Source organism: Eptesicus fuscus, chromosome 13 (genome assembly GCF_027574615.1).
Source record: "Eptesicus fuscus isolate TK198812 chromosome 13, DD_ASM_mEF_20220401, whole genome shotgun sequence".
Taxonomy (NCBI): Eukaryota; Metazoa; Chordata; class Mammalia; order Chiroptera; family Vespertilionidae; genus Eptesicus; species Eptesicus fuscus.
The window spans coordinates 12,556,318-12,575,931 of record NC_072485.1 but is presented as its reverse complement, the minus strand read 5'-3'; the positions used below and the strand labels follow the sequence as shown (position 1 = coordinate 12,575,931).

The window sequence follows — 19,614 nt, the reverse complement described above, 5'->3', positions numbered from 1 at the left end:
GGGAGAGCAGTTAGGGGGCTCAGGCCGGCAGGCAGGTGACTGGTTAGGAGCCAGTGGTCCTGGATTGTGAGAGGGATGTCCGATTGCAGGTTTAAACCAGCAGTCGGACATCCCCTCTAGGGGTCCCGGATTGGAGAGGGTGCAGGCCAGGTTGAGAGACCCTCCCATGCATGAATTTCATGCACCAGGGCCTCTAGTTGTAAATAATATTGCAATAATGAACATGGGGGTGTAGATACCTTTTCGAGTTTTCACTTTTCTTTGAATAAATACCCATAAGTGGAATTGTTGGATCATATAGCAGCTCTATTTTTTTATTGTTTAAGTACCCTCCATACTGTTTTCCATAGTGGCTGCATCAACTTACATTCCCACCAAGAGTGCACAAGGGTTCCCTTTTTTCCACACCCTCATCTGCACTTGTTATCTCTTGTCTTTTTGGTAATAGCCATCCTAACAGGTGTAAGGTGATATCTCATTGTGGTTAGTGATTTTCTGTCTCTTGACAGCTTTAGTAAGGTGTTTAAATTCTCTAATCCTGTTTGTCTAGATTAGAATTATAAGTAAGCTAACAATCTCACTCTGTACTGAAGAGATGAAATGAAGGACTAACACAACCCTGGTATGTATATAAAAACTCGCTGAATGTTAGCTCTTGAAATGCAACCCATTGCAGAATCTCTTTCTTCTCCTAGGACTTGATGTTATACTTGCTCTGCTTTTCAGCCAGCCATTTCTAGATTAGAACAGTTACTTCTCTGAAGAGTTACAGGTATTGCTTTGATGAGCACATGGCTCAAAATTTCCTGAATGGGGCTATGGCATGATACTTTCCTCTTTGTTCCTTTCTTCTTCTTTCTACCTCCCATCTCCTGTCCTCACACTCCACCAACTCTGGTCCTCTCCTCATTCCCATTTAGTTTGGATATGGCCCCATATGTTTACGGAGATAATCTGCAGCCATGAAATTTGATTGCCAGGTTTTATTTCCCCATTGCCAACTTGCTATAAGCCCAGGCAATTCAGCTGACCTCCCAGCTCAGACCAAGCCCACTGTCTGATGGGTCTATAAGATTTTGGGTAGTATTCTGGATATCACAATGTCTAAGTCCCGATGATGTACTTCTGCAGAGGTTAGAAAAAGTGAAGAAGTTGGGTTGTGTTTGTCTAATTGAGTTGTGGATAGATAATGCCTACTAATGTCTATCTCGTGGTCTCTCTTAATTACCAATTATCTCAGCTTCTGCAAACTGTCCTAGTTTACCCTAAAGTCCTAAAGGAATTTTATTTTTTATTTATTTATTTATTTTTACTACTCAACTGTTTCATTCCACTTTTAGCATTTTAACAGCATTACAATTACAATGGGACTGGACAGCTTTCATGGGGTCCTCTTTCATCCTGTCATTATTTATGTTCCATAATATGCCTTGGGTATATATAGAATAAGGATGTCTCTTTACATCCTTCTACAATCTATGCCTATGTATTTACACTATCAGCCCTTTAATTTGAGGACTACTGAACCAGGCAGGGGCATTCTCCATGGCCAAGTCTGGGTTGCAGAAGGTAGGAAATTGCATATTTGGAATGTCCCATAATCATCTTTTGTGGCATCACACTAAAGGAATTTTAATAGCATCCTCTTCCTCTCTCAGAAATGTCCTGGTTTAAAGGATACATTGTTAAGGTCATCCTATTATTTGGGATTGCCATAGAGAGGGGTGGGCAAAGTAGGGTTATAGTTGTGAATACACAAAACACAGAGTTTATTCTTATATTATTACTTATTAATTATTGTATTATTTGTATTACAACTGTCAATCTACTTTTGCCCACCCTGTATTTAAGTTTCTTTTCAAATAAAAAAGATGGTGGGTTACCAGGCAAAAGATACTTTTTTCCAGCACAATAACAAAAATTGTGAGAAGAGAAGTCAGATTGAAGTTGTAATTTTCAGTAATGGTGCTTCAAAGAGGGTTTTTTGGAATGTTTTTTTAAAAATATATATATTTTATTGATTTTTCACAGAGAGGAAGAGAGAGGGATAGAGAGTTAGAAACATCGATGATAGAGAAACATGGATCAGCTACCTCTTGCACAACCCCTACTGGGGATGTGCCCACAACCAAGGTACATGCCCGTGACCGGAATCGAACCTGGGACCTTTCAGTTCGCAGGCCGATGCTCTATCCACTGAGCCAAACCGGTTTCGGCTGGAATGTTTTTTTAAAAAAATATTTGTATTTCAGAGAGAGGAAGGGAGAGACAGAAAAATCAATGATGAGAGAGAATCATTGATTGGCTGCCTCCTGCACACCCCGTACTGGGGGCCGAGCCTGCAACCTGGGCATGTGCCCTTGACCGAAATCGAACCCGGGACCCTTCAGTCCGCAGGTTGATGCTCTATCCACCGAGCCAAACCAGCTAGGGCTGTAATGTGCTTTAAACCTGCTTTTTGTTTTCTCATCTCACGTCCTCTTACTGGGTAGAATGCATCTTCACCAAGAGGTGTGAATAAGAATCTAATAATATCCTGGACAAGGTGGGACTGGCCGAGTCTTTTCACCCTAAAAGTGTGCAGCCATGCTCAGATTCAACAGGGAGAAATCATTGGAGGAGCCAGAAGGGAAAACTCCCAACCTTGTTACCATCAACGATCTCTACCTGAACAGAAGACTCATGAGCTGCTGTAAATGCCACTCACATCATCAAGCCCTGCCAGTGACGCAGGACCTAGCGCTTTCACCTACAGCAGCTGCAGCTGCAGCAGGAGTCAGGGCTCCCAAGGCAGGCCACTTACCTGGTTCACAAGTCCTCACCCACGGTAGAGGGGAATACTTAGTCTTGTCATCACTCCTGGTGCACATCACGCCTTCACCAGCGCCCTCCCTTCCCCACGCTAAGAAAGGGCACGGGGCTGCAATAGACTCGATGCAAAATGCCGCCACCTGGTACACAGCTGAGAGGAAAGGGAGAGCAAAATGCCAGGGGAACTAGAGCGGACAAGGAACCAACAGGCAGCTTAATATTTCCTTTACCAGCAGACAAACCGGGCTCGACAGGAAGCCACAAAGAAAAAGGTGGACCTTATTCTTTCATTAAAGCACTACCAGGCCTCCAGATCAGTTAAATAAAAGAAGTTTCTCAGACATGACATTCTAATTTATTCCTGGTTACTTGGAATGATGGCATGATTTATATTCAGCCTAGGTTGTCTGTCTTTGAAATTCTACCCACTCACATATTTGCATATTCAAAAGCTGCGTGAGCACAAAGATATTAAAATGGAATCCACTACACATTGCAGTAGAATGACATGTCATTTATTCAGATAACCGACAGGCAGTACTCAAAATTCATTTAAATAAGCAAGTGGTTACACAAATGTCTAACAATACTAAAATCGGTAGAAGGTATAAAATACCATGGGTATGAAATGCCATGGTCAATACTATTCAACAGACTACAATCATAATTCCAAACAAAATCATGGCTTTTTAAATGATTTTTAGCAGTTTTGGAATGATTTGATCACTTCCCGCTTCTAAGCAATTTACTTCTATTCTTATAAGACAAGGTCATTATTTTCAAGACATATTGCAGAATGACATAGCTTAGGTTCCTCTCTTGCAGCACATTTTCTTGCAAATTGTTTTTTAATATTGCCTCTTGACAGAGAAACCAGTCAGCACTCAGTTCCCCAAGCAGAGATGCTTGGATCAGAACAGTGCCAGGTGTAACTCTGAGTTCAGCAAGAGGCAGGCAGTGAGAAACCTTTTGCAGCTTTCCAAGTATGTATGCAGACTTCTTTTCTGAGGCTCTAAGCATCATAAACGTACACAGGCATCTAAGCCCGTGAAATGATGGGAATAAAGTAATTGGATATCCAAATGACTATGACAGACTTGGGGGTAAGTTACAATATAATTGTGCAGTACTTAAAACAAAAACAACAGCTATCTAAATTCGCTTCTTTGTAAGCCTCATTACATTTTTGGGAAGCGCAGCTATGTTTGCAGGGATAGTTTGGCTTATCATGTGTCTGTCTGTATTAGTTTAAAGTGTTATACTTTATTGGAATGAGTCCCAAGCATGAACCTGGCTTGAAAAGCTAGCAGCAGTAGTCATGAAACATATCAATAAATTAAAAGGTTTCCACAGAACAAGATTCAGCTAACTCTCTTACATACAAAATACAGCTAGAGAAATACAGTTCTTCAATGCTGAATTATGAGAGGGAGGAAAACAATCTAAAAAAATAGAAAACTCTCTCCGTACGTGGGGCCAAGGCGGATGCAACACCGCTTAATGCCACAAGATGAGCCGGTGCTCCAGAGACAGCGGTGCCTGGGGATCTGGTAATTACGACCGAGAGATGAAAATACTGTACAGAAGGCATGCATACAATCACTGTGTGCATTCAGGGTGTGCGCTAGGACGAAGCAGAGATCTAACACGACAATGAGGCAGTGTTCTGGGGAATCCGTGGAAATCAGCGTAGGCGTCTATATGTTGATTAAGCCTTCCGAAGCAGCAAAGTGTGGGCACAGCGCCATGTTGGGGTTCTGCAGCTGCTTTATGATCCTCTTGCGGAATTTCTCCCTCACGCGATTGAATTCCATTATGTCCATGGGATCCTCTTCAACCCAAAACTTATGAAACTCGTGCATCAAGTAACCTGTTAGAGACAAGACAGTGATACGAACGCAGGAGGGGGAAAAAAAAATCCTTAATCACATTCAAAATTACCCCGAATGGCTCAAAGAGATGTCAGACCAAATAACAGCAACGTGGAGCTCAAAGAAGAGATGGGCATTTAAATAAAAGTATTTCACAGCCAATATTACTGTTAAAAATTATTCTTAAAGATCCAGCGCAATAGGAGCTACTAATCTGCATAATTTTTTGCAATTAGTTCTGGAATGATCCTCACTCCTCTCAAGCAGAAATAAAAATTAGTCCTGCCTTCTCTTGAATCTGAATCACATCAGGAACCTTCTGAAAGGCCGACAGTGACTGCTTCCTCCTTCCCCTCCTGCTTAAATTAACATAATGGTCTAATTTTTCAAAATCACTCCACTCAGCCATTTTCTCTCTTGATATCTGATTTGAATAAAGATTTAAATTACCCTGACAAATCAAACAAATGCACCCTGACAATCTATTATGAGACAATAAAAATTGTAAATCAACTCTAAACAACACAGACTGGTCATTAAATTACATGAAATTGTTAATAAAACTTCCTTGCTCTGAAGCATAATTTCATATTCAAATACTTTTATGTCTCACAAATGTTATCTATGAATGACCTGGATTGGGAACATTTTTGGAACAAATGTTAGGTATTTGATATGAGAATCTATTCATTGAGTCCTGTTTCCCCACTGTGCCCTCTCCCTCCACCACATTCAGAATGGTTATATGGACAGCTTTCTAAAAAGATGAGAGCATTATGCTAAGCAAAATAAGCCAGTCAGAGAAAGATAAATATCACATGATCTCACTCATTTGTGGAATATGATGAACAGCATAAACTGATGAACAAAAACAGATCCAGAGACAGAGAAGCATCAATCAGACCGTCAAACCTCAGAGGGAAGGCAGGGGAGGATGGGGGTAAGAGGGAGAGATCAACCAAAGGACTTGTATGCATGCATATAAGCCTAACCAATGGACACAGACAACAGGGGGGTGAGGGCATGAGTGGAGGAGTGGGGGGCAAAGGGGGAATAAGGACACATATGTAATACCTTAATCAATAAAGAAAAAATAGATAATAGTAGATATTTGCATGTAGTAAACATATTGCAAGCACAAGTGTCTATATATATTAGAAAAAAATCAGTTGAGAAAATAATCCTAGTTAAAAATCCCAGTAACCAATCATTATACAAGCTCTTCTTCATGTTTTCATTAGAAGGCAGTAGAACTAGGGGCAAAGATTCTGGAGCAGAAACCTAGTTTGAATCCCAGCTTCTTCACCTCCGTGGGAAAGGAGTGAGCATCAGAGATGATAGGGAGCATGGGAAGAGAATTTTGGAACAAACATACTCAATTCTAGTTGTAAAAAACACACAATACCTTTTGTTTTTCTGGCAACTAGCTACATAAGAGAAAACTTTTAACATAGCTTCATAAACAGAATTTTGAAAATTCCTATCTCACTATAATACAAAATTAGAAGTGACCTTTGCTCTCACTCACCCCCAACACACACTGCCAGATGTTGGTCCACGTCCACAAACGCACCTGATTATTCATTCCCTACATTGCTAGGTGTGCTTGTATGTCTTTAAGTAGATGGTCTCTCTACAACTATAGGAGGAAGGATACTAAGGAGAAAGAGAATTTCTATTGCCTCTTTTTTTTTGGGGGGGGGAAGGTTGACGTTTGGAATTGGACTGTCTTTGGGCCGTCCTCACACATTAACATGTTATGTTAATTTGTGTTAACACAAGTTAACATGAACATCTCTGATGGGGACACACACCAGCCCTCATCCAAATAAGAAGCCCCAGATCAGAGGTATCAGTGACCCTAGGAGCCATCCCAACCATCTCTGCTCCTTGATGCTTGGATTCCTGGAGGCATCATCCGGTCTTGAACTCTTCTGGTGGCCACACTGACATGAGCCTGTTCCACGGATGAAGAACCTGATTCGTTTCTCTCCCGCCTCTGCCCCAATGAATACAAGGAATTCATTTTCAGAAAAAGAGTTCAAATGAGAGTGGAGTGATTTGAAAGCTACCAGTTCCATTTAGGTATATTATCCCTCTCTGTGGGTCCCAAACAGAGACCTCGAGGATAGAACCATTTTTCCGTACTTATTATTGATTTTATTGGGGGACATTGGTTAATAAAATTATATAGGTTTCAGGTGTACAATTCTATAAAACATTATCTGTATATTTTATTGTGTGTTCACCACCCCAAGTCAAGTCTCCTTCCACCACCATTTATCCCCCCTATATCTGCCGCCACCTCCTCCACTCCCCTTTCCCTCTGGTAATCACCATACTGTTGTCTGCATCTGTGAGTTTTTTTTCTTAATCCCTTATCTTTTCCACTCGGCTCCCTAACCCTCCTGTTCAGTCTGCTCTCTGTATCTATGAGTCTGTTTCTATTTTGTTTGTTAGTTTACTTAGTTCCACATATGAATGAAAGCATATGGTACTTGTCTTTCTCTGACTGGCTTATTTCACTTAGCCTAAAGCTCTCCAGGTCCATCCATGATGTCACAAAGGGTAACATTTCCTTATTTTTTTTTTATTGCCAAGTAGTATTCCAAGAACCTGATTCTTTTTTTTTTTTTTTACTTTATTGATTAAGGTATCACATATTTGTCCTCATCCCCCCCCATTCCTATCCCAAACCCCTCCCCACGCATACCCCCACACCCCTGTTGTCCGTGATCACTGGTTAGGCTCATATGCAAGCACACAAGTCCTTTGGTTGATCTATCTCCCTTGTCCCCACTCTCCCCTACCTTCCCTCTGAGGTCTGACAGTCTGATCGATGCTGAAAGAACCTGATTCTTAAATGGTTCTTCCTTTAACCAAGCCAAACTATGTTGCCCTGTGTTTCTTGGGACAAATTCAATACTTCTCCATTTCAAGTATTTGAAGTGCCCTTTATGCCCTGAGCCTATCTCTCTCTCCCAGGCTAAGCATCCTATTTTTCCTCACCATTTCTCACATGCATGACTGGGGAGGCTACTCGTCATGCTGGTTGTTTCAGGGCACACCCACAGAAACTTGTTTCCTCTAATCTCAGTATCTTATTTAACCAAAACAATTCAATAATTCGTCCATCTCAGGGACTGGGAAAACTCCTAAAGTATCCCAAGAAGAGTAGGGGGGGGGTCCCTTTTAAAGATGCAGACCCTCCCAGATTCAACCAGACATCACAGTTCAGTAAGAGGAGTCTCATTCATGTCACTAATGTTTGAGAACCACCGGAATAGAAAACATCCTCTTCTTAAGTTCCGTTGGCTTCTTGCTAAATATTAAAATTTTTATGGTTCTAAGTGAAATCTCTGATAATATATGATTTCTACATTCCTTGCTATATAAAGCACACACTTAATTTTCCTGACTTGGCCTTTGCGCTCAAATAAAGACACCTGAGCTGTTTCATATATAGAGTCAGATTTCCAGCATTATGGATTAAAATAATCCATGAGGAATTAAAGACATTTCATTGGTATCTCATGAGTTCTCTACTCCAATTGACAATAATAAACAAGCACTGCGAAAAATCAGATTTAACGGAAGGATTCACTTTCCCACAATGCACATCAAAATGTTCCCTTTGTGCACAGTGTGCAGGTAATTGGCAACTCACTCCAAAGGTGATCTACGGTAGCACAGAGTGTTAGAAGGATGCAGATCCATTGGGTTTCCCCGTTTTTCTACTTTACATGCAAAAACATACACACAAAAAAACATTTTGAAAAGTTTAAAAGACTGGCTAGGATAAGAGTCGAGGTAAGGGTGTTTAATAATCTGACACCATTCTCAGGATCCTTCCTCTTAAGGCTACAAAAGTCAAGCTATAAAGCTTATAGATTGATTTCCTGGGACTCTCTCTACCGCATCAGGAAAATAATTACAGACTTATAACATGATTTTAATCAGAATGCCGAAATGGTGGTGTGGCTTCCATTCACTTATATAACACTCCATTTATATAACATTACAGAGTGTTCATTAATCTGTTTTGCCCACTGGTCATTGGCCCTTCTTCCAATTAACAAATATGTAAAGATACAAGAACAAGGCAGAATTCTCATGCTCCCCAATTCTCGGTCTTTTGGAGAGAGGGACCCAGGTAGATAATTTCAGCTGATGATTGATTAGCCAAAGGAAGCTAACAAAATAGTGTGGAAAGCAGAGAGAGAAAACAGGCCAGGCTATTGTTTATAGTCTCTTATTTAATTCTCCCAACAGTTTTGTGGTGTAGATCATGCTGATGTATCTTCATTTTATAGATGAGGATGCTGGGCCTAGAAAAAATACTTGGATGAGGTACAATTACACAGTTTCAGCTGGAGGCCGGAAGCCAGGACCTGAAGTCAGCTGGCTTTCCGCTGCTGTGCCAGCTGTCTTTCCCAGGGTATTCTCTCCCACTGACTCATATTCTTACTGGACACTTCCTTCTTTTGAAAGTCAAAGAAAATGTAATTCTTTTTCCTCTTCTGGCCATTATGCTTTCCTTCTGCTCATTACAGGAACCTTACTTCATCTCAGTGGAGCTGTGTGTTCAGTGGGGCTTTAGACTGAATGCAGTGTTTGTAGAATGTGCCTTGCCAGTGCAGTGCCCACTGAATAATACGGTACAGGCAGACCGATAGAGCTGTTATATTCTCACATTCTGTCACCTAGATGAAACCCGTTTTGAATACTAATTTGGCTTTCCAGTCCAAGCCTGCAGCCTATCTGTTGGTGCTTGAATGTGTCTTGGTTTTGTTTCACCGCAAGTAGTTAGTAGACAGCAGAGACATATGCAAGGACACCGGTAATTGCAAGAATGTTACAGAGGAAATGGGCAGAACTGGTCATGTCCGATGGAGGAACAATGTGCTTTCTTCCTCTAGAAAGGCCTGAGTCCCTCTGCTTACACCCTGATCTACAGGGGCACTGCTGCTCTTCCTAAAGCCTGGAGATGGCCTTGGGAAAGGAGTCCTAGTGCATGCTTACTCACCTGGGCTAGGGTTCCCTTGGAAGCATATCAATTCAGGACAAGGATAAATTTTTCTAGGGAAATTAGAATCCCTTTCTCCCACAAAGGACATCATCCAGCATTTTAGCCTCCCATCCATCCATCCATCCATCCATCCATCCATCCATCCATCCATCCAACACATTTTACTGAGTACCTACTCTGCAGCAGGCTCTGTGCTGAGGAAACAGGCAGTGAAGAAAACAAACACTTCTGTCCTTCGATGTCAATGGCTCTGATTCTAATTCTGATTCTCTCCTGTCAGAGTTCCCCCCACTGTGTGTGGCTCTGATTTTCTCCTCAGTGCGGATGAATCTCAAACCCGCCCTTGTAATTCTTCAGAGCTCCAGAGCTTTGCACTAGAATGCCTGCTATGTAGCTCCACGTGGATTTCCCAAAAGAACTCATCCCTGGCATGCCTAAAACCAAACTCATTTGACTTCCTCTGAAAGCTGCTTCCCTAAAGAGCATGGTAAACATAGAACAGGGTAAATACAAAGGGTAAGGAAACTTAGCAAGGGGCATTACTTACATACATTTTATGCTCTTTTAAATGGCTTAAAAGCTCTTTAATATATGGGCCCTCCATCCCTGCTCTTACCAATGTCATCTTTGGTCACACCCCTCCCAGACACTATTCTCTATTCCTTGAATCTAACATACTCTCTTGCCTTGTAGCCTTTGCCTGTGCCACTCCCTCTGGCTGGACCACTCAGCCACCATTGCTTTACCTCCTGCCACTCATCCTTCAGTCTCATGGAAAGTGGCATTTGCTTTGGGAAGCTTTCCCTGACTTCCAAACTGAGTGAGCTGTCAGCCAGCCTTTAAATTTTTAAAGAACAGCATATTTACTTCTTCAATCACAAAATTCTTCCAACCATGCTTTAATTATTTATTTAGATATCTGTATTACTCTGTCAGAACCGGATCAGTAGTAAAAACCTCAATAATATTTGTTGCAAATGGTCAGAGCTGTTACAGGTGTATAACAATCTAGTTGTCAAAATAGGACCTGTAATCACATATTTGAAGACTTCCATTTTCCATTAAAATGTCACAGTGTATGTATTTAAAAATTTGTTGTGTACTTTTTATCTAAATTACACTGAACACAGTTTAACAAGTCTTGTTACAAAAAACAACCTGCAACAATTCATGCCCTAATTCCTAAAGCAACATTCCAACTCTCAGCTGATTCTTTTGACCTCCATAGCTCTAAATAACATACCTGTTGCTTGATTTTTTAAAACTTCCCTATATACCTGATGAAGTATTAGCTCCTTTTCACCCATTCCAACCACACATTATCACATTTCTTACCTGGTATTAATAAGTTTCCTCTTTGTTTATTTGCTTAGTTTCAATTTACTTAATTTAACCCTAACCCATTTCCTAAGTATGCCAGTGGTTGTTTTTTTTTTTAATGTGTTCAAGATTGGTAGATATTCCATCAATTTCATATTCTTCAAAGAGTCTCTCCCAGAGACTTCTGACCTGCTAAGATCTGGATTTATTATTCACAGACTATTGCATAGATATCATGTTGGGCTTTCCCTTCACCTTCATCCTAAAGATTCTCTTCACTTTTCTTCTATGCTAGACTTCATGCTTTCTGGACCTAATTCATTTTTACACTGTTATTTTGTGGGATTCATTAATTACACTGTTATTTTGTGGAAGCATATCTTTTTAGGAGCTTCCTGATAAAGTTACAAGAGGTACAATGTTTAAGACCTTGCATTAAAAATATGTCTTTACTATACTCCCATACTTAATTGGTAAGTTAGACTGGACATAGAATTCTAACGTGGAAATCATATTCCCTTAGGTTTTAAAAATAATTGGACAGATACATGCAAAAAAATGAAACTAGACCACCAACTTACACCATTCATAAAAATAAACTCAAAATGGATAAAGGACTGAAATGTTAGATGGGAACCATAAAAAAATCTTAGAATCCATAGGCAGCAAAATATCAGACATACTAGAGGCCTGGTGCATGAAATTTCATGCCCAGCCTGCCCCCTCTTACAATCTGGGAGCCCTCAGGGGCAGGAGGCGATCCAGTGATCAGGGGAAGACGACGGCCCCATCACACCTCTGCTGCTGCCACTGCCGGCAGTGCAAGCCTTAGCCGGCCCTGGTTACCTGAGCCTCAGGCTGGCCCTGGGTGGCTGGGGGCTGAGGGAACTGGGGAACTCCAGAGGCAGGCATGTGGCTGCCGCCCCAGCGGGCTGAGAGGACTGGCAGTCAATTAGCATATTCCCTCCTTATTGGCTGTGGGCGCCACCATCTTTGTGAGGATATGATGGTCAATTAGCATATTCCCTCTTTATTAGATAGGATGTCGTAGCTTTACCAATACAGCTCCTAGGACAATGGAAACGAAGGAGAAAATAAACAAATGGACTACATCAAAATAAAAAGATTCTGCACAGCAAAAGAAGCCATCAACAAAACAACAAGAGAGCCTACTACATGGGAGAACATATTTGCCAATATTATCTCCGATAAGGGTTTAATCCCCAAAATTTATAGGGAACTCATACAACTTCACAAAAGGAAGATAAACAACCCAATCAAAAAATGGACAAAGGATCTAAATAGACCCATTTTGAAAGAGAACATACAGAAAGCCAAGAGACATATAAAAACATGCTCAAAGTCACTAATCATCTGAGAGATGCAAATAAAACAACAATGAGATACCACCTCACACCTGTCAGAATGGCTATCATCAACCAATCAACAAAGATAAATGCTGACAAGGACATGGAGAAAAAGGAACCCCCATGCACTGCTGGTGGGAATACAGACTGGTGTAGCAACTGTGGAAAACAGTATGGAGTTTCTTCAAAACAATAAAAAATGGAAATGACATTTGACCCAGTAATTCTACTTCTAGGAGTATCTCAAGAAACCAGAAACACCAATCAGAAAGAATATATGCACCCCTATGTTCATAGCAGCACCATTGACAATAGCTAAGATTTGGAAACAGCCTCAGTGCCCATCAGCAGATGAGTGGATTAAAAAACGGTGGTACATCTACCCAGTGGAATACTACACTGCTGTAAAAAAGAAGGAACCATTTGCAACAGCATGGATAGACCTGGAGAGCATTATGTTAAGGGAAATAAGCCAGTCAGAGAAAGATAAATATCACATGATCTCACTCATTTGCGCAATATAATGAACAACATAAACTGATGAACTAAAATAGATCCAGAGACATAGAAGCATCGAACAGACCATCCAACCTCAGAAGGAAGGTGGGGGTGGGTGAGAGATAAACCAAAGGACTTGTATTCATGCATATAAGCATAACCCATGGACACAGACACTAGAGGGGTGAGGGCATGTGCTGGGGAGGGTGTAATACTTTAAACAATATAGAATTAAAAAATAGTCTCTTAAACTTTGAAGACATTATTTATTCCACTGTCTTCTAGCATACATGTTACTGTTGAGAAGTCCAATTGCATCTTGATTCCTAATTCTTTATATAATAGCTTTGGAGATTTAGAATCATCTCTTTCCATTTGTAAAATGATTTCACAATGACAGGGATCTTGATGTGAACCTATTTTAATTAATCTATTATGCTAGTGCTTATTAGTTTAAATATGAAAACTCATCCTTTAGCTCTGAAAATTTTTCTTGATTTATTTCTTTGATTCCCTTCCTCTAGTTTCACTGTTCTATTTCTGGCACTCCTATTATTCAGTTATAAGACTTCCTAGAATGATCCTCTATTTCTCAACCTCTATTTTGTTTATTTTTCACCTGTACTGCTCTATTTTCTGTGAGAGTTTTCAGCTTTATTTTCTAATCTTTCCTGGCTATTTCATTTCTGCTATGTTATTTTTAATTCCTAAGAGCATTCTTTTGTTGTCAAAATGTTCTCTCTATACCACCTTGTTGTTGTTTCATAGTTGCAATTTCTTCTCTTATCTCTTTGGGGATATTAATGATACAGATTTTTGAAGTTTTCTTCCCATGTATAGTTTCTATTTCCTTCTGGTGGCTTTATTTCTGCTTGTTTTTCACTCTCTTTCATGCTTAAGGCTTACTTACTGTTCTTGTTATCAAGTGCTGCTTAAGAAACTAATTCAAAATCCAGTGGCTTAAAACAACCATTTAAATATACTCATAAATTCAATGGGTTAGGAATTCATAAAAGGGCCTAAGAGGGATGGCTCTACAATGCTTGAAGTCTCAACTGGGAAGACCTGAAGGTTGGGGGTGACTTAACTACTGGTGGCAGGAATAATTTTGAGACATCTTTACTCACATGTTTGGTGGTAGATGCTGGATATCAGCTAGGACCTCATCTGTAGCTGTCAGTCAGACCATTTATATACAGCTGCTCCAGGTGTCCTGGATTTCCTCACAACAGGAGGAATCGGATCCCTTACTTTGGGTCATCTCTCCAAAGGCAGCTCAGTCCCAGAGAACCAGGCAAAAGCCTTTTCTGATCTAGTCTCGGTAGAATTCTGCTGTACTCAATTCATCCAATCAGTCAGACCAGTTTCAAGGGACTAGAGGGACAACCCCCTCACCCCCTTACTTCTTTAGTGGGAGGAGTGTCAAAAATTTGAGGATATGTGTTTAACCACCACACACAGACATTGGATAACCCTTGGCTGTCTGTGAATATTTTTGACTAAATAAAAAGCTAGTTGGACTAAACGCTGATTGGAAGCTCTGAGCACATAGGTAGGGCTTGGTGACTGTGAGCATGACTGTAGAGTGATATGGCTGGGCTATTTCACTGGGGAGATCTAGATCAGTATGTAAACCCATGTAAACCAACACTTCCTCTTTCTAATGTTCACTGAGCACTATGGAGCTAGTTAATAAGTTTACCTTCATAGCAGCTCTGTAAGGAAATGACTTATTTTTATAGATGAGATAACGAAGGCTTATAGAGGTTATAAACATTGATTGGGGAGTCAACTCAGGTTGTCGTCAGAGCCTGAGCTCTTAAGTGCTATGTCATGCTGGACCAAAGGGAGAGAGAGAGACCTCCATGATGTCTTTAAATCTGACCAAAAACAGATACATTGGGTATTATGCACGGGCTTGGGAAAGAGGACAAAAAAATCCAAAGTCCCCAAAGCAGCTAAATCACAAAGACAGCTCAGCTTCGACTCTTGTCTAGAGCATTGTATAGAAACCTACAATGATAATGAAGCAACGGACACTTACAGAATGTTTGTTGGAAGTGAGACAACGTTGGAGCTTCTGGTGCGATGTTATAGAAATGGGTCTTTAGAGCTCCGCTCACCAGTAGATTATATGCCAGGTCAGTTATATTGATGCCCACGATTGCAAAGGAGTAGCTGTAAAGTGCAAACCAAAAAGCAATGCGTGTCACATATGGGAATAAGATTTAAAAATATGATAATCTGATTATTAAATTATCAGAGTGGCAGGCTTCCCTTGCCTCTTCACCTTATCAAAACCCTGAATTTTTCGATTAATCAGAAAATTTCAATAATGTAGACTAAGAGAATGCTTTGTCTGGTAACTCCAATTCCAAATATATAAGAGAAAAAAAATCGGAAATTGACAAAGCTTCATATGCGAGGTTATTCATTATAGTATTATTTACTAGTATAATGGCAAAGACATAGAAACTATGCAAATATCCTAAAAAGGTAATTGGTGAAGTAAATTATGGTAACCTCATATAAATATTCAGACAATAAAAGACTATCTAAGCAGAATATAAAACATTATGTATTGAACAAGCCCAGTTTTATTAAAAATACATGCACAAATGTGTACAGAAAGCAGGCTAGGGTGAAATGTCACAAAATATTAATATGGGTATGTTAGAGTAATAATATTGGGGTGATTTTTTTGTTTACTTTCCTATATTTTCTAAATTATCTATAATAAATCTATATTACTTTTAATATAAGAAAAATATAAATATTTTAATGCTTAGGGTATATTTTCTAGTCCCCTTTCTACCTATCTATAAAAAATTAAATGAAACAGTTATTAAATCCTATCTGGCAATATACACTGAATGGCCAGATTATTATGATCTCTGAACACATAATAATCTGGCCACTCAGTGTATTTGTATCTCAAATGGGTACCAAAAGTATTCGAGACTTTTGCTGGAGATCAACCACCTATTTGCCCTGAGCTTTCTATAAGCCAGTGCAAAGGGGAAAACTGATCAGGTGCACAATTTATAGTATCTTTGATATCAAATAAATGAGGTACTCAAGAGAAGTACACTGCGTTCAGAGATCATAATAATCTGGCCACTCAGTGTATATCCAGTACATTTAAAAAAAGAAGGTCGCTGTTCAAAATGTTTTATATAAAATGGGCATTATAAAAAAAACTTCTAAAGTAAATTTTTATCTAAATGCCTATACTTGATAGAAATCCTTAAAAGAAAACTATCAAATACAATTATGAATGATTTCTGAAATGATTTTCATATAGTTTCTAAACCTTGCAGTTGGTGACAGGCAAGGTAGTATTATATAATCATACAAATACAAATATATCCATAAACATAAACTGTCCTTTTAAAAATTCAACTGGATTATATATTTCCATCAGGACAAGTAGATTTTCATCCTTGTCATCTTTGACAGTGCTCCTCGGACATTTTTGTTCTGGTTCAGAAATCCAACACTCACCCAATTGCTTTGTCCATCCTTTTCTGCTCCCATTCTGCTTTGCTGAATTTGCTGAATGAATGAATAAATAAATAAGATTTAATCTCTAATCGGTACTTGTTCCCTTTATATTCATGTTTAAACTGTTACACAGATGTCTGTAACTCGGTTATCAAACACAAACCCACAAAAATATTGTCAATTAAAAAGCCACAATACAATTGATATGGAGCTCAGAAATGGAATTATTTAAAGCCATGCTACTTCTCCCCTATTCGCTTTAGTTCAGCTTTGGGAGATAGTCCTAAAGGCCAAACACCATGATACTCTTTTGTACGATCGTTAATTAGCAAACAACATTTCTTCCACGAACCCTCTCCTCTAACTAGGTGCCACCTCACTCTCATGATTCCTCATGTTTGGTTTTATCTCATGGCATTTATCCTACTCAGCCTTGTTTGTGATGTCTGGCACACAGCAGATGCCGAATAAATATTTATCAATAAATAAATAGGTTTAGTGAAGAAGAGGAAGGAAGGAAGAGAAGAAGGAAGAAAGGAGAAGAAAAAATGGAAGGAAGGAAGGAAGAGGAGGAGGGAGGAATACTACATAGGTTTTAAAAAATCTGTCTCAACAAGTGCTATGGCATTTCCTCTGGTTAAGCGAGGACAATTAAGCCATAGCAATTCCACTTTTAATCCATTTTATGATTTGAGCTTCTGAGCAAGGCTGTTTGAAGAAAGGGTCCCATCGTAGAAGCATTCTGAAAATACCGCCTTGCATTCCATTACTGTGTGTACTAGTGCATCCCCCATCCTCACCCCCTCTGTATTGCTAACGTCTTGTAGGCAGGAACCACATCCACTCTTCATTGTTAATGGGACCTTCATTCAGTGTTTTACACTAAAATGTGGTTAGCATTGGAACTAAATACAATTTTAAAACTAGAGTTATAAACATTTAGCTTCCAAGTAGGAAAGAGTTTTATACAGTACACGGCAAACACTACATTAAAAGACACACATGTAATACACACAGCACAAGAACACAATGCAAAGTTTATATTTATCCATATGTACTTTCTACCTTGTAAATGACTACCTATAATCAAAAGTAACTATCTTTAATTCATGTGAAAACAAATGTCACCTCTTTTTAAAGTGTCACTGCCCACCAACAAAGCAACCAATAAGCCAAAGAGGCATCAGGATACTTTTACCTTAAAAGACTCATAATCAAATTAAAATGAGTTGTGTGTGAAATTTTTTTAAAATATATTTTTATTGAGTTTGGAGAGGAAGGGAGAGGGAGAGAGAGATAGATACATCAATGATGCGAGAGAAGCATTGATTGGCTGCCTCCTGCACGCTCCCTACTGGGGATCGAGCCTGCAACTCAGGCATGTGCCCTTGACCGAATCGAACCTGGGACTTTTCCATCTGCAGGCCAACGCTCTACCCACTGAGCCAAACCAGCTAGGGCGTGTGTGAAATTTAAGAAACTTTATATAGGTGAATTTATAAGCACCTATTTTCTCTTCTACAAATCTTTGTAAATACACAGTCTTTCCATATTTATTAAATCTCTATCTGCATTGAAAATATAAGAGAAGCCCAAACAACCTCCACTCATTTGATTACCTAGTGATATCCTGACCCCAAAAGAATGAATCCTTCTCTTCAGGAAACACACACACACACACACACACACACACACACACACACACACACTCACACACTCACACCGTCACACCCACACGTCCTCCCTCCCAAACAAACAAACAAACAAACAAAAGCTAACAGTCGAAATTCTCTTTTAAACTTGAATCTACTTTTATTCCTCAAGTTGCTTCAGGATTTGATGGATGGATGTTCCCACAAGCAGTGGTGTATAATGCTTGCTGAAGGATAGACAGGAGAGAGTTTTTCTGAGTATCTATAGGCTTCTCCCTGCTGAACACCTGAAATATTTAGGGCCTGACAGAACCCATGTTGCCATCACATTGGTCAATGTACAGGGTGTCTCAAAAAATGTATGCACACTTTAACAGTTGATAGCTCAATTTTGAAAATAAAATGTATTTTAATAAACACTGACTTTATAATTATTCAAAGTATGTGTATACATTTTTGGAGGACACCCTATATACTTTTTTTCAGACATCAGTGAAGGACAGTAACATTTTCAAAACATTCTGACTTGTATCCAGTAATATTTACCACCAATTTGAAGTGATCCATATTTGAACAATTTTATTGTAGCTTGAGGGACAAAGCATTGTAGTTTTATCTACATGCCCTGTGTGCACACACAGGCACATGCTAGTGTCTTCTTAATCACACAAACCCTCAAATACTACCTCTCTGATGTTGACCTGGGCGGTAAAACTATAAAGCCTTTCTCTGAGAATGGCTGACAGACAAAATTAATCCCCCTGCAATGGTTAATCAAAAGATATTTTAAGCTTATTGTCTCTTCCCAAGGACCCTGGAGGATTCGTGTCCTCTGGCCGATGTTCCTCTGGGAACGCCACCTGACATTGCACACAGACTGCAGTCAATTTTAATTAGAGGAAGTTCAGAGCTTCTGCATCTCAGAAATATGCAATTCACGCAGTGTAGTTAAACATCAACATAGCTCGATTTTAGCCATGTATTATATTAAGAAGGAGCTGAGTGACTTTAGTGGTTTCCCAAAGTAAAGAAAAGATAAAAAGAAAATAATAATTTAATCTTATGAAAGATTACAAATATAAATTTGAGAAGTATATATAATTAAAGGAGCCTTAGATAACAGAAGCTAGAATAAGTATAATAATACTTTGGGAAGGGGAACCCTAAAGTCAATCTGCTTCTGAATTTTGGGAATGATGTGATAAAACGTAGGATTTAGTTAGAAAACATGAACACTAACAAGGAACTTGCCATGCTGAGGAGAAAAAGTGATACAAAACCATAATTGCAAAATAGCAGAACTCCTTATAATAAGAGTGACTAAAGCATACATAACTACTATATATAATAATGAAGTGAGAAATGCGTTAATAGAAGAGAAAATTTGCTCTGTGCAACAGAATTCCCACATAAAACGTCCACCTCTGGGAGTGGGTGGGTCAGAGCGTGTGTGGAGAGGTGGTCAGCCTTTAGGTGAAGCGTTCAAAATGCTGCTCCAAGCAGGGAGAGCCATGGATGTACAAAGGGTTGTTGACATTACCTATCAGGTTGGCTTAACTTGG

General features: G+C 39.5%; 1 protein-coding gene across 2 annotated transcripts in view; it reads right to left on the bottom strand.

Annotated features, from left to right (window-relative positions):
* Positions 1-4,508: 4,508 nt before the first annotated feature.
* Positions 4,509-19,614, bottom strand: part of ELMOD1 (ELMO domain containing 1) — a 29,955-nt gene continuing 14,849 nt past the window's right edge. For both annotated transcript variants that reach the window (XM_028131988.2, XM_028131992.2), the window contains 3 exons: positions 16,401-16,451; positions 14,941-15,074; positions 4,509-4,681 (listed from right to left, as the gene is read on the bottom strand). In XM_028131988.2, the coding sequence (XP_027987789.2) occupies positions 4,509-4,681; positions 14,941-15,074; positions 16,401-16,451 (358 nt within the window). The remainder of the gene's footprint in view (positions 4,682-14,940; positions 15,075-16,400; positions 16,452-19,614) is intronic.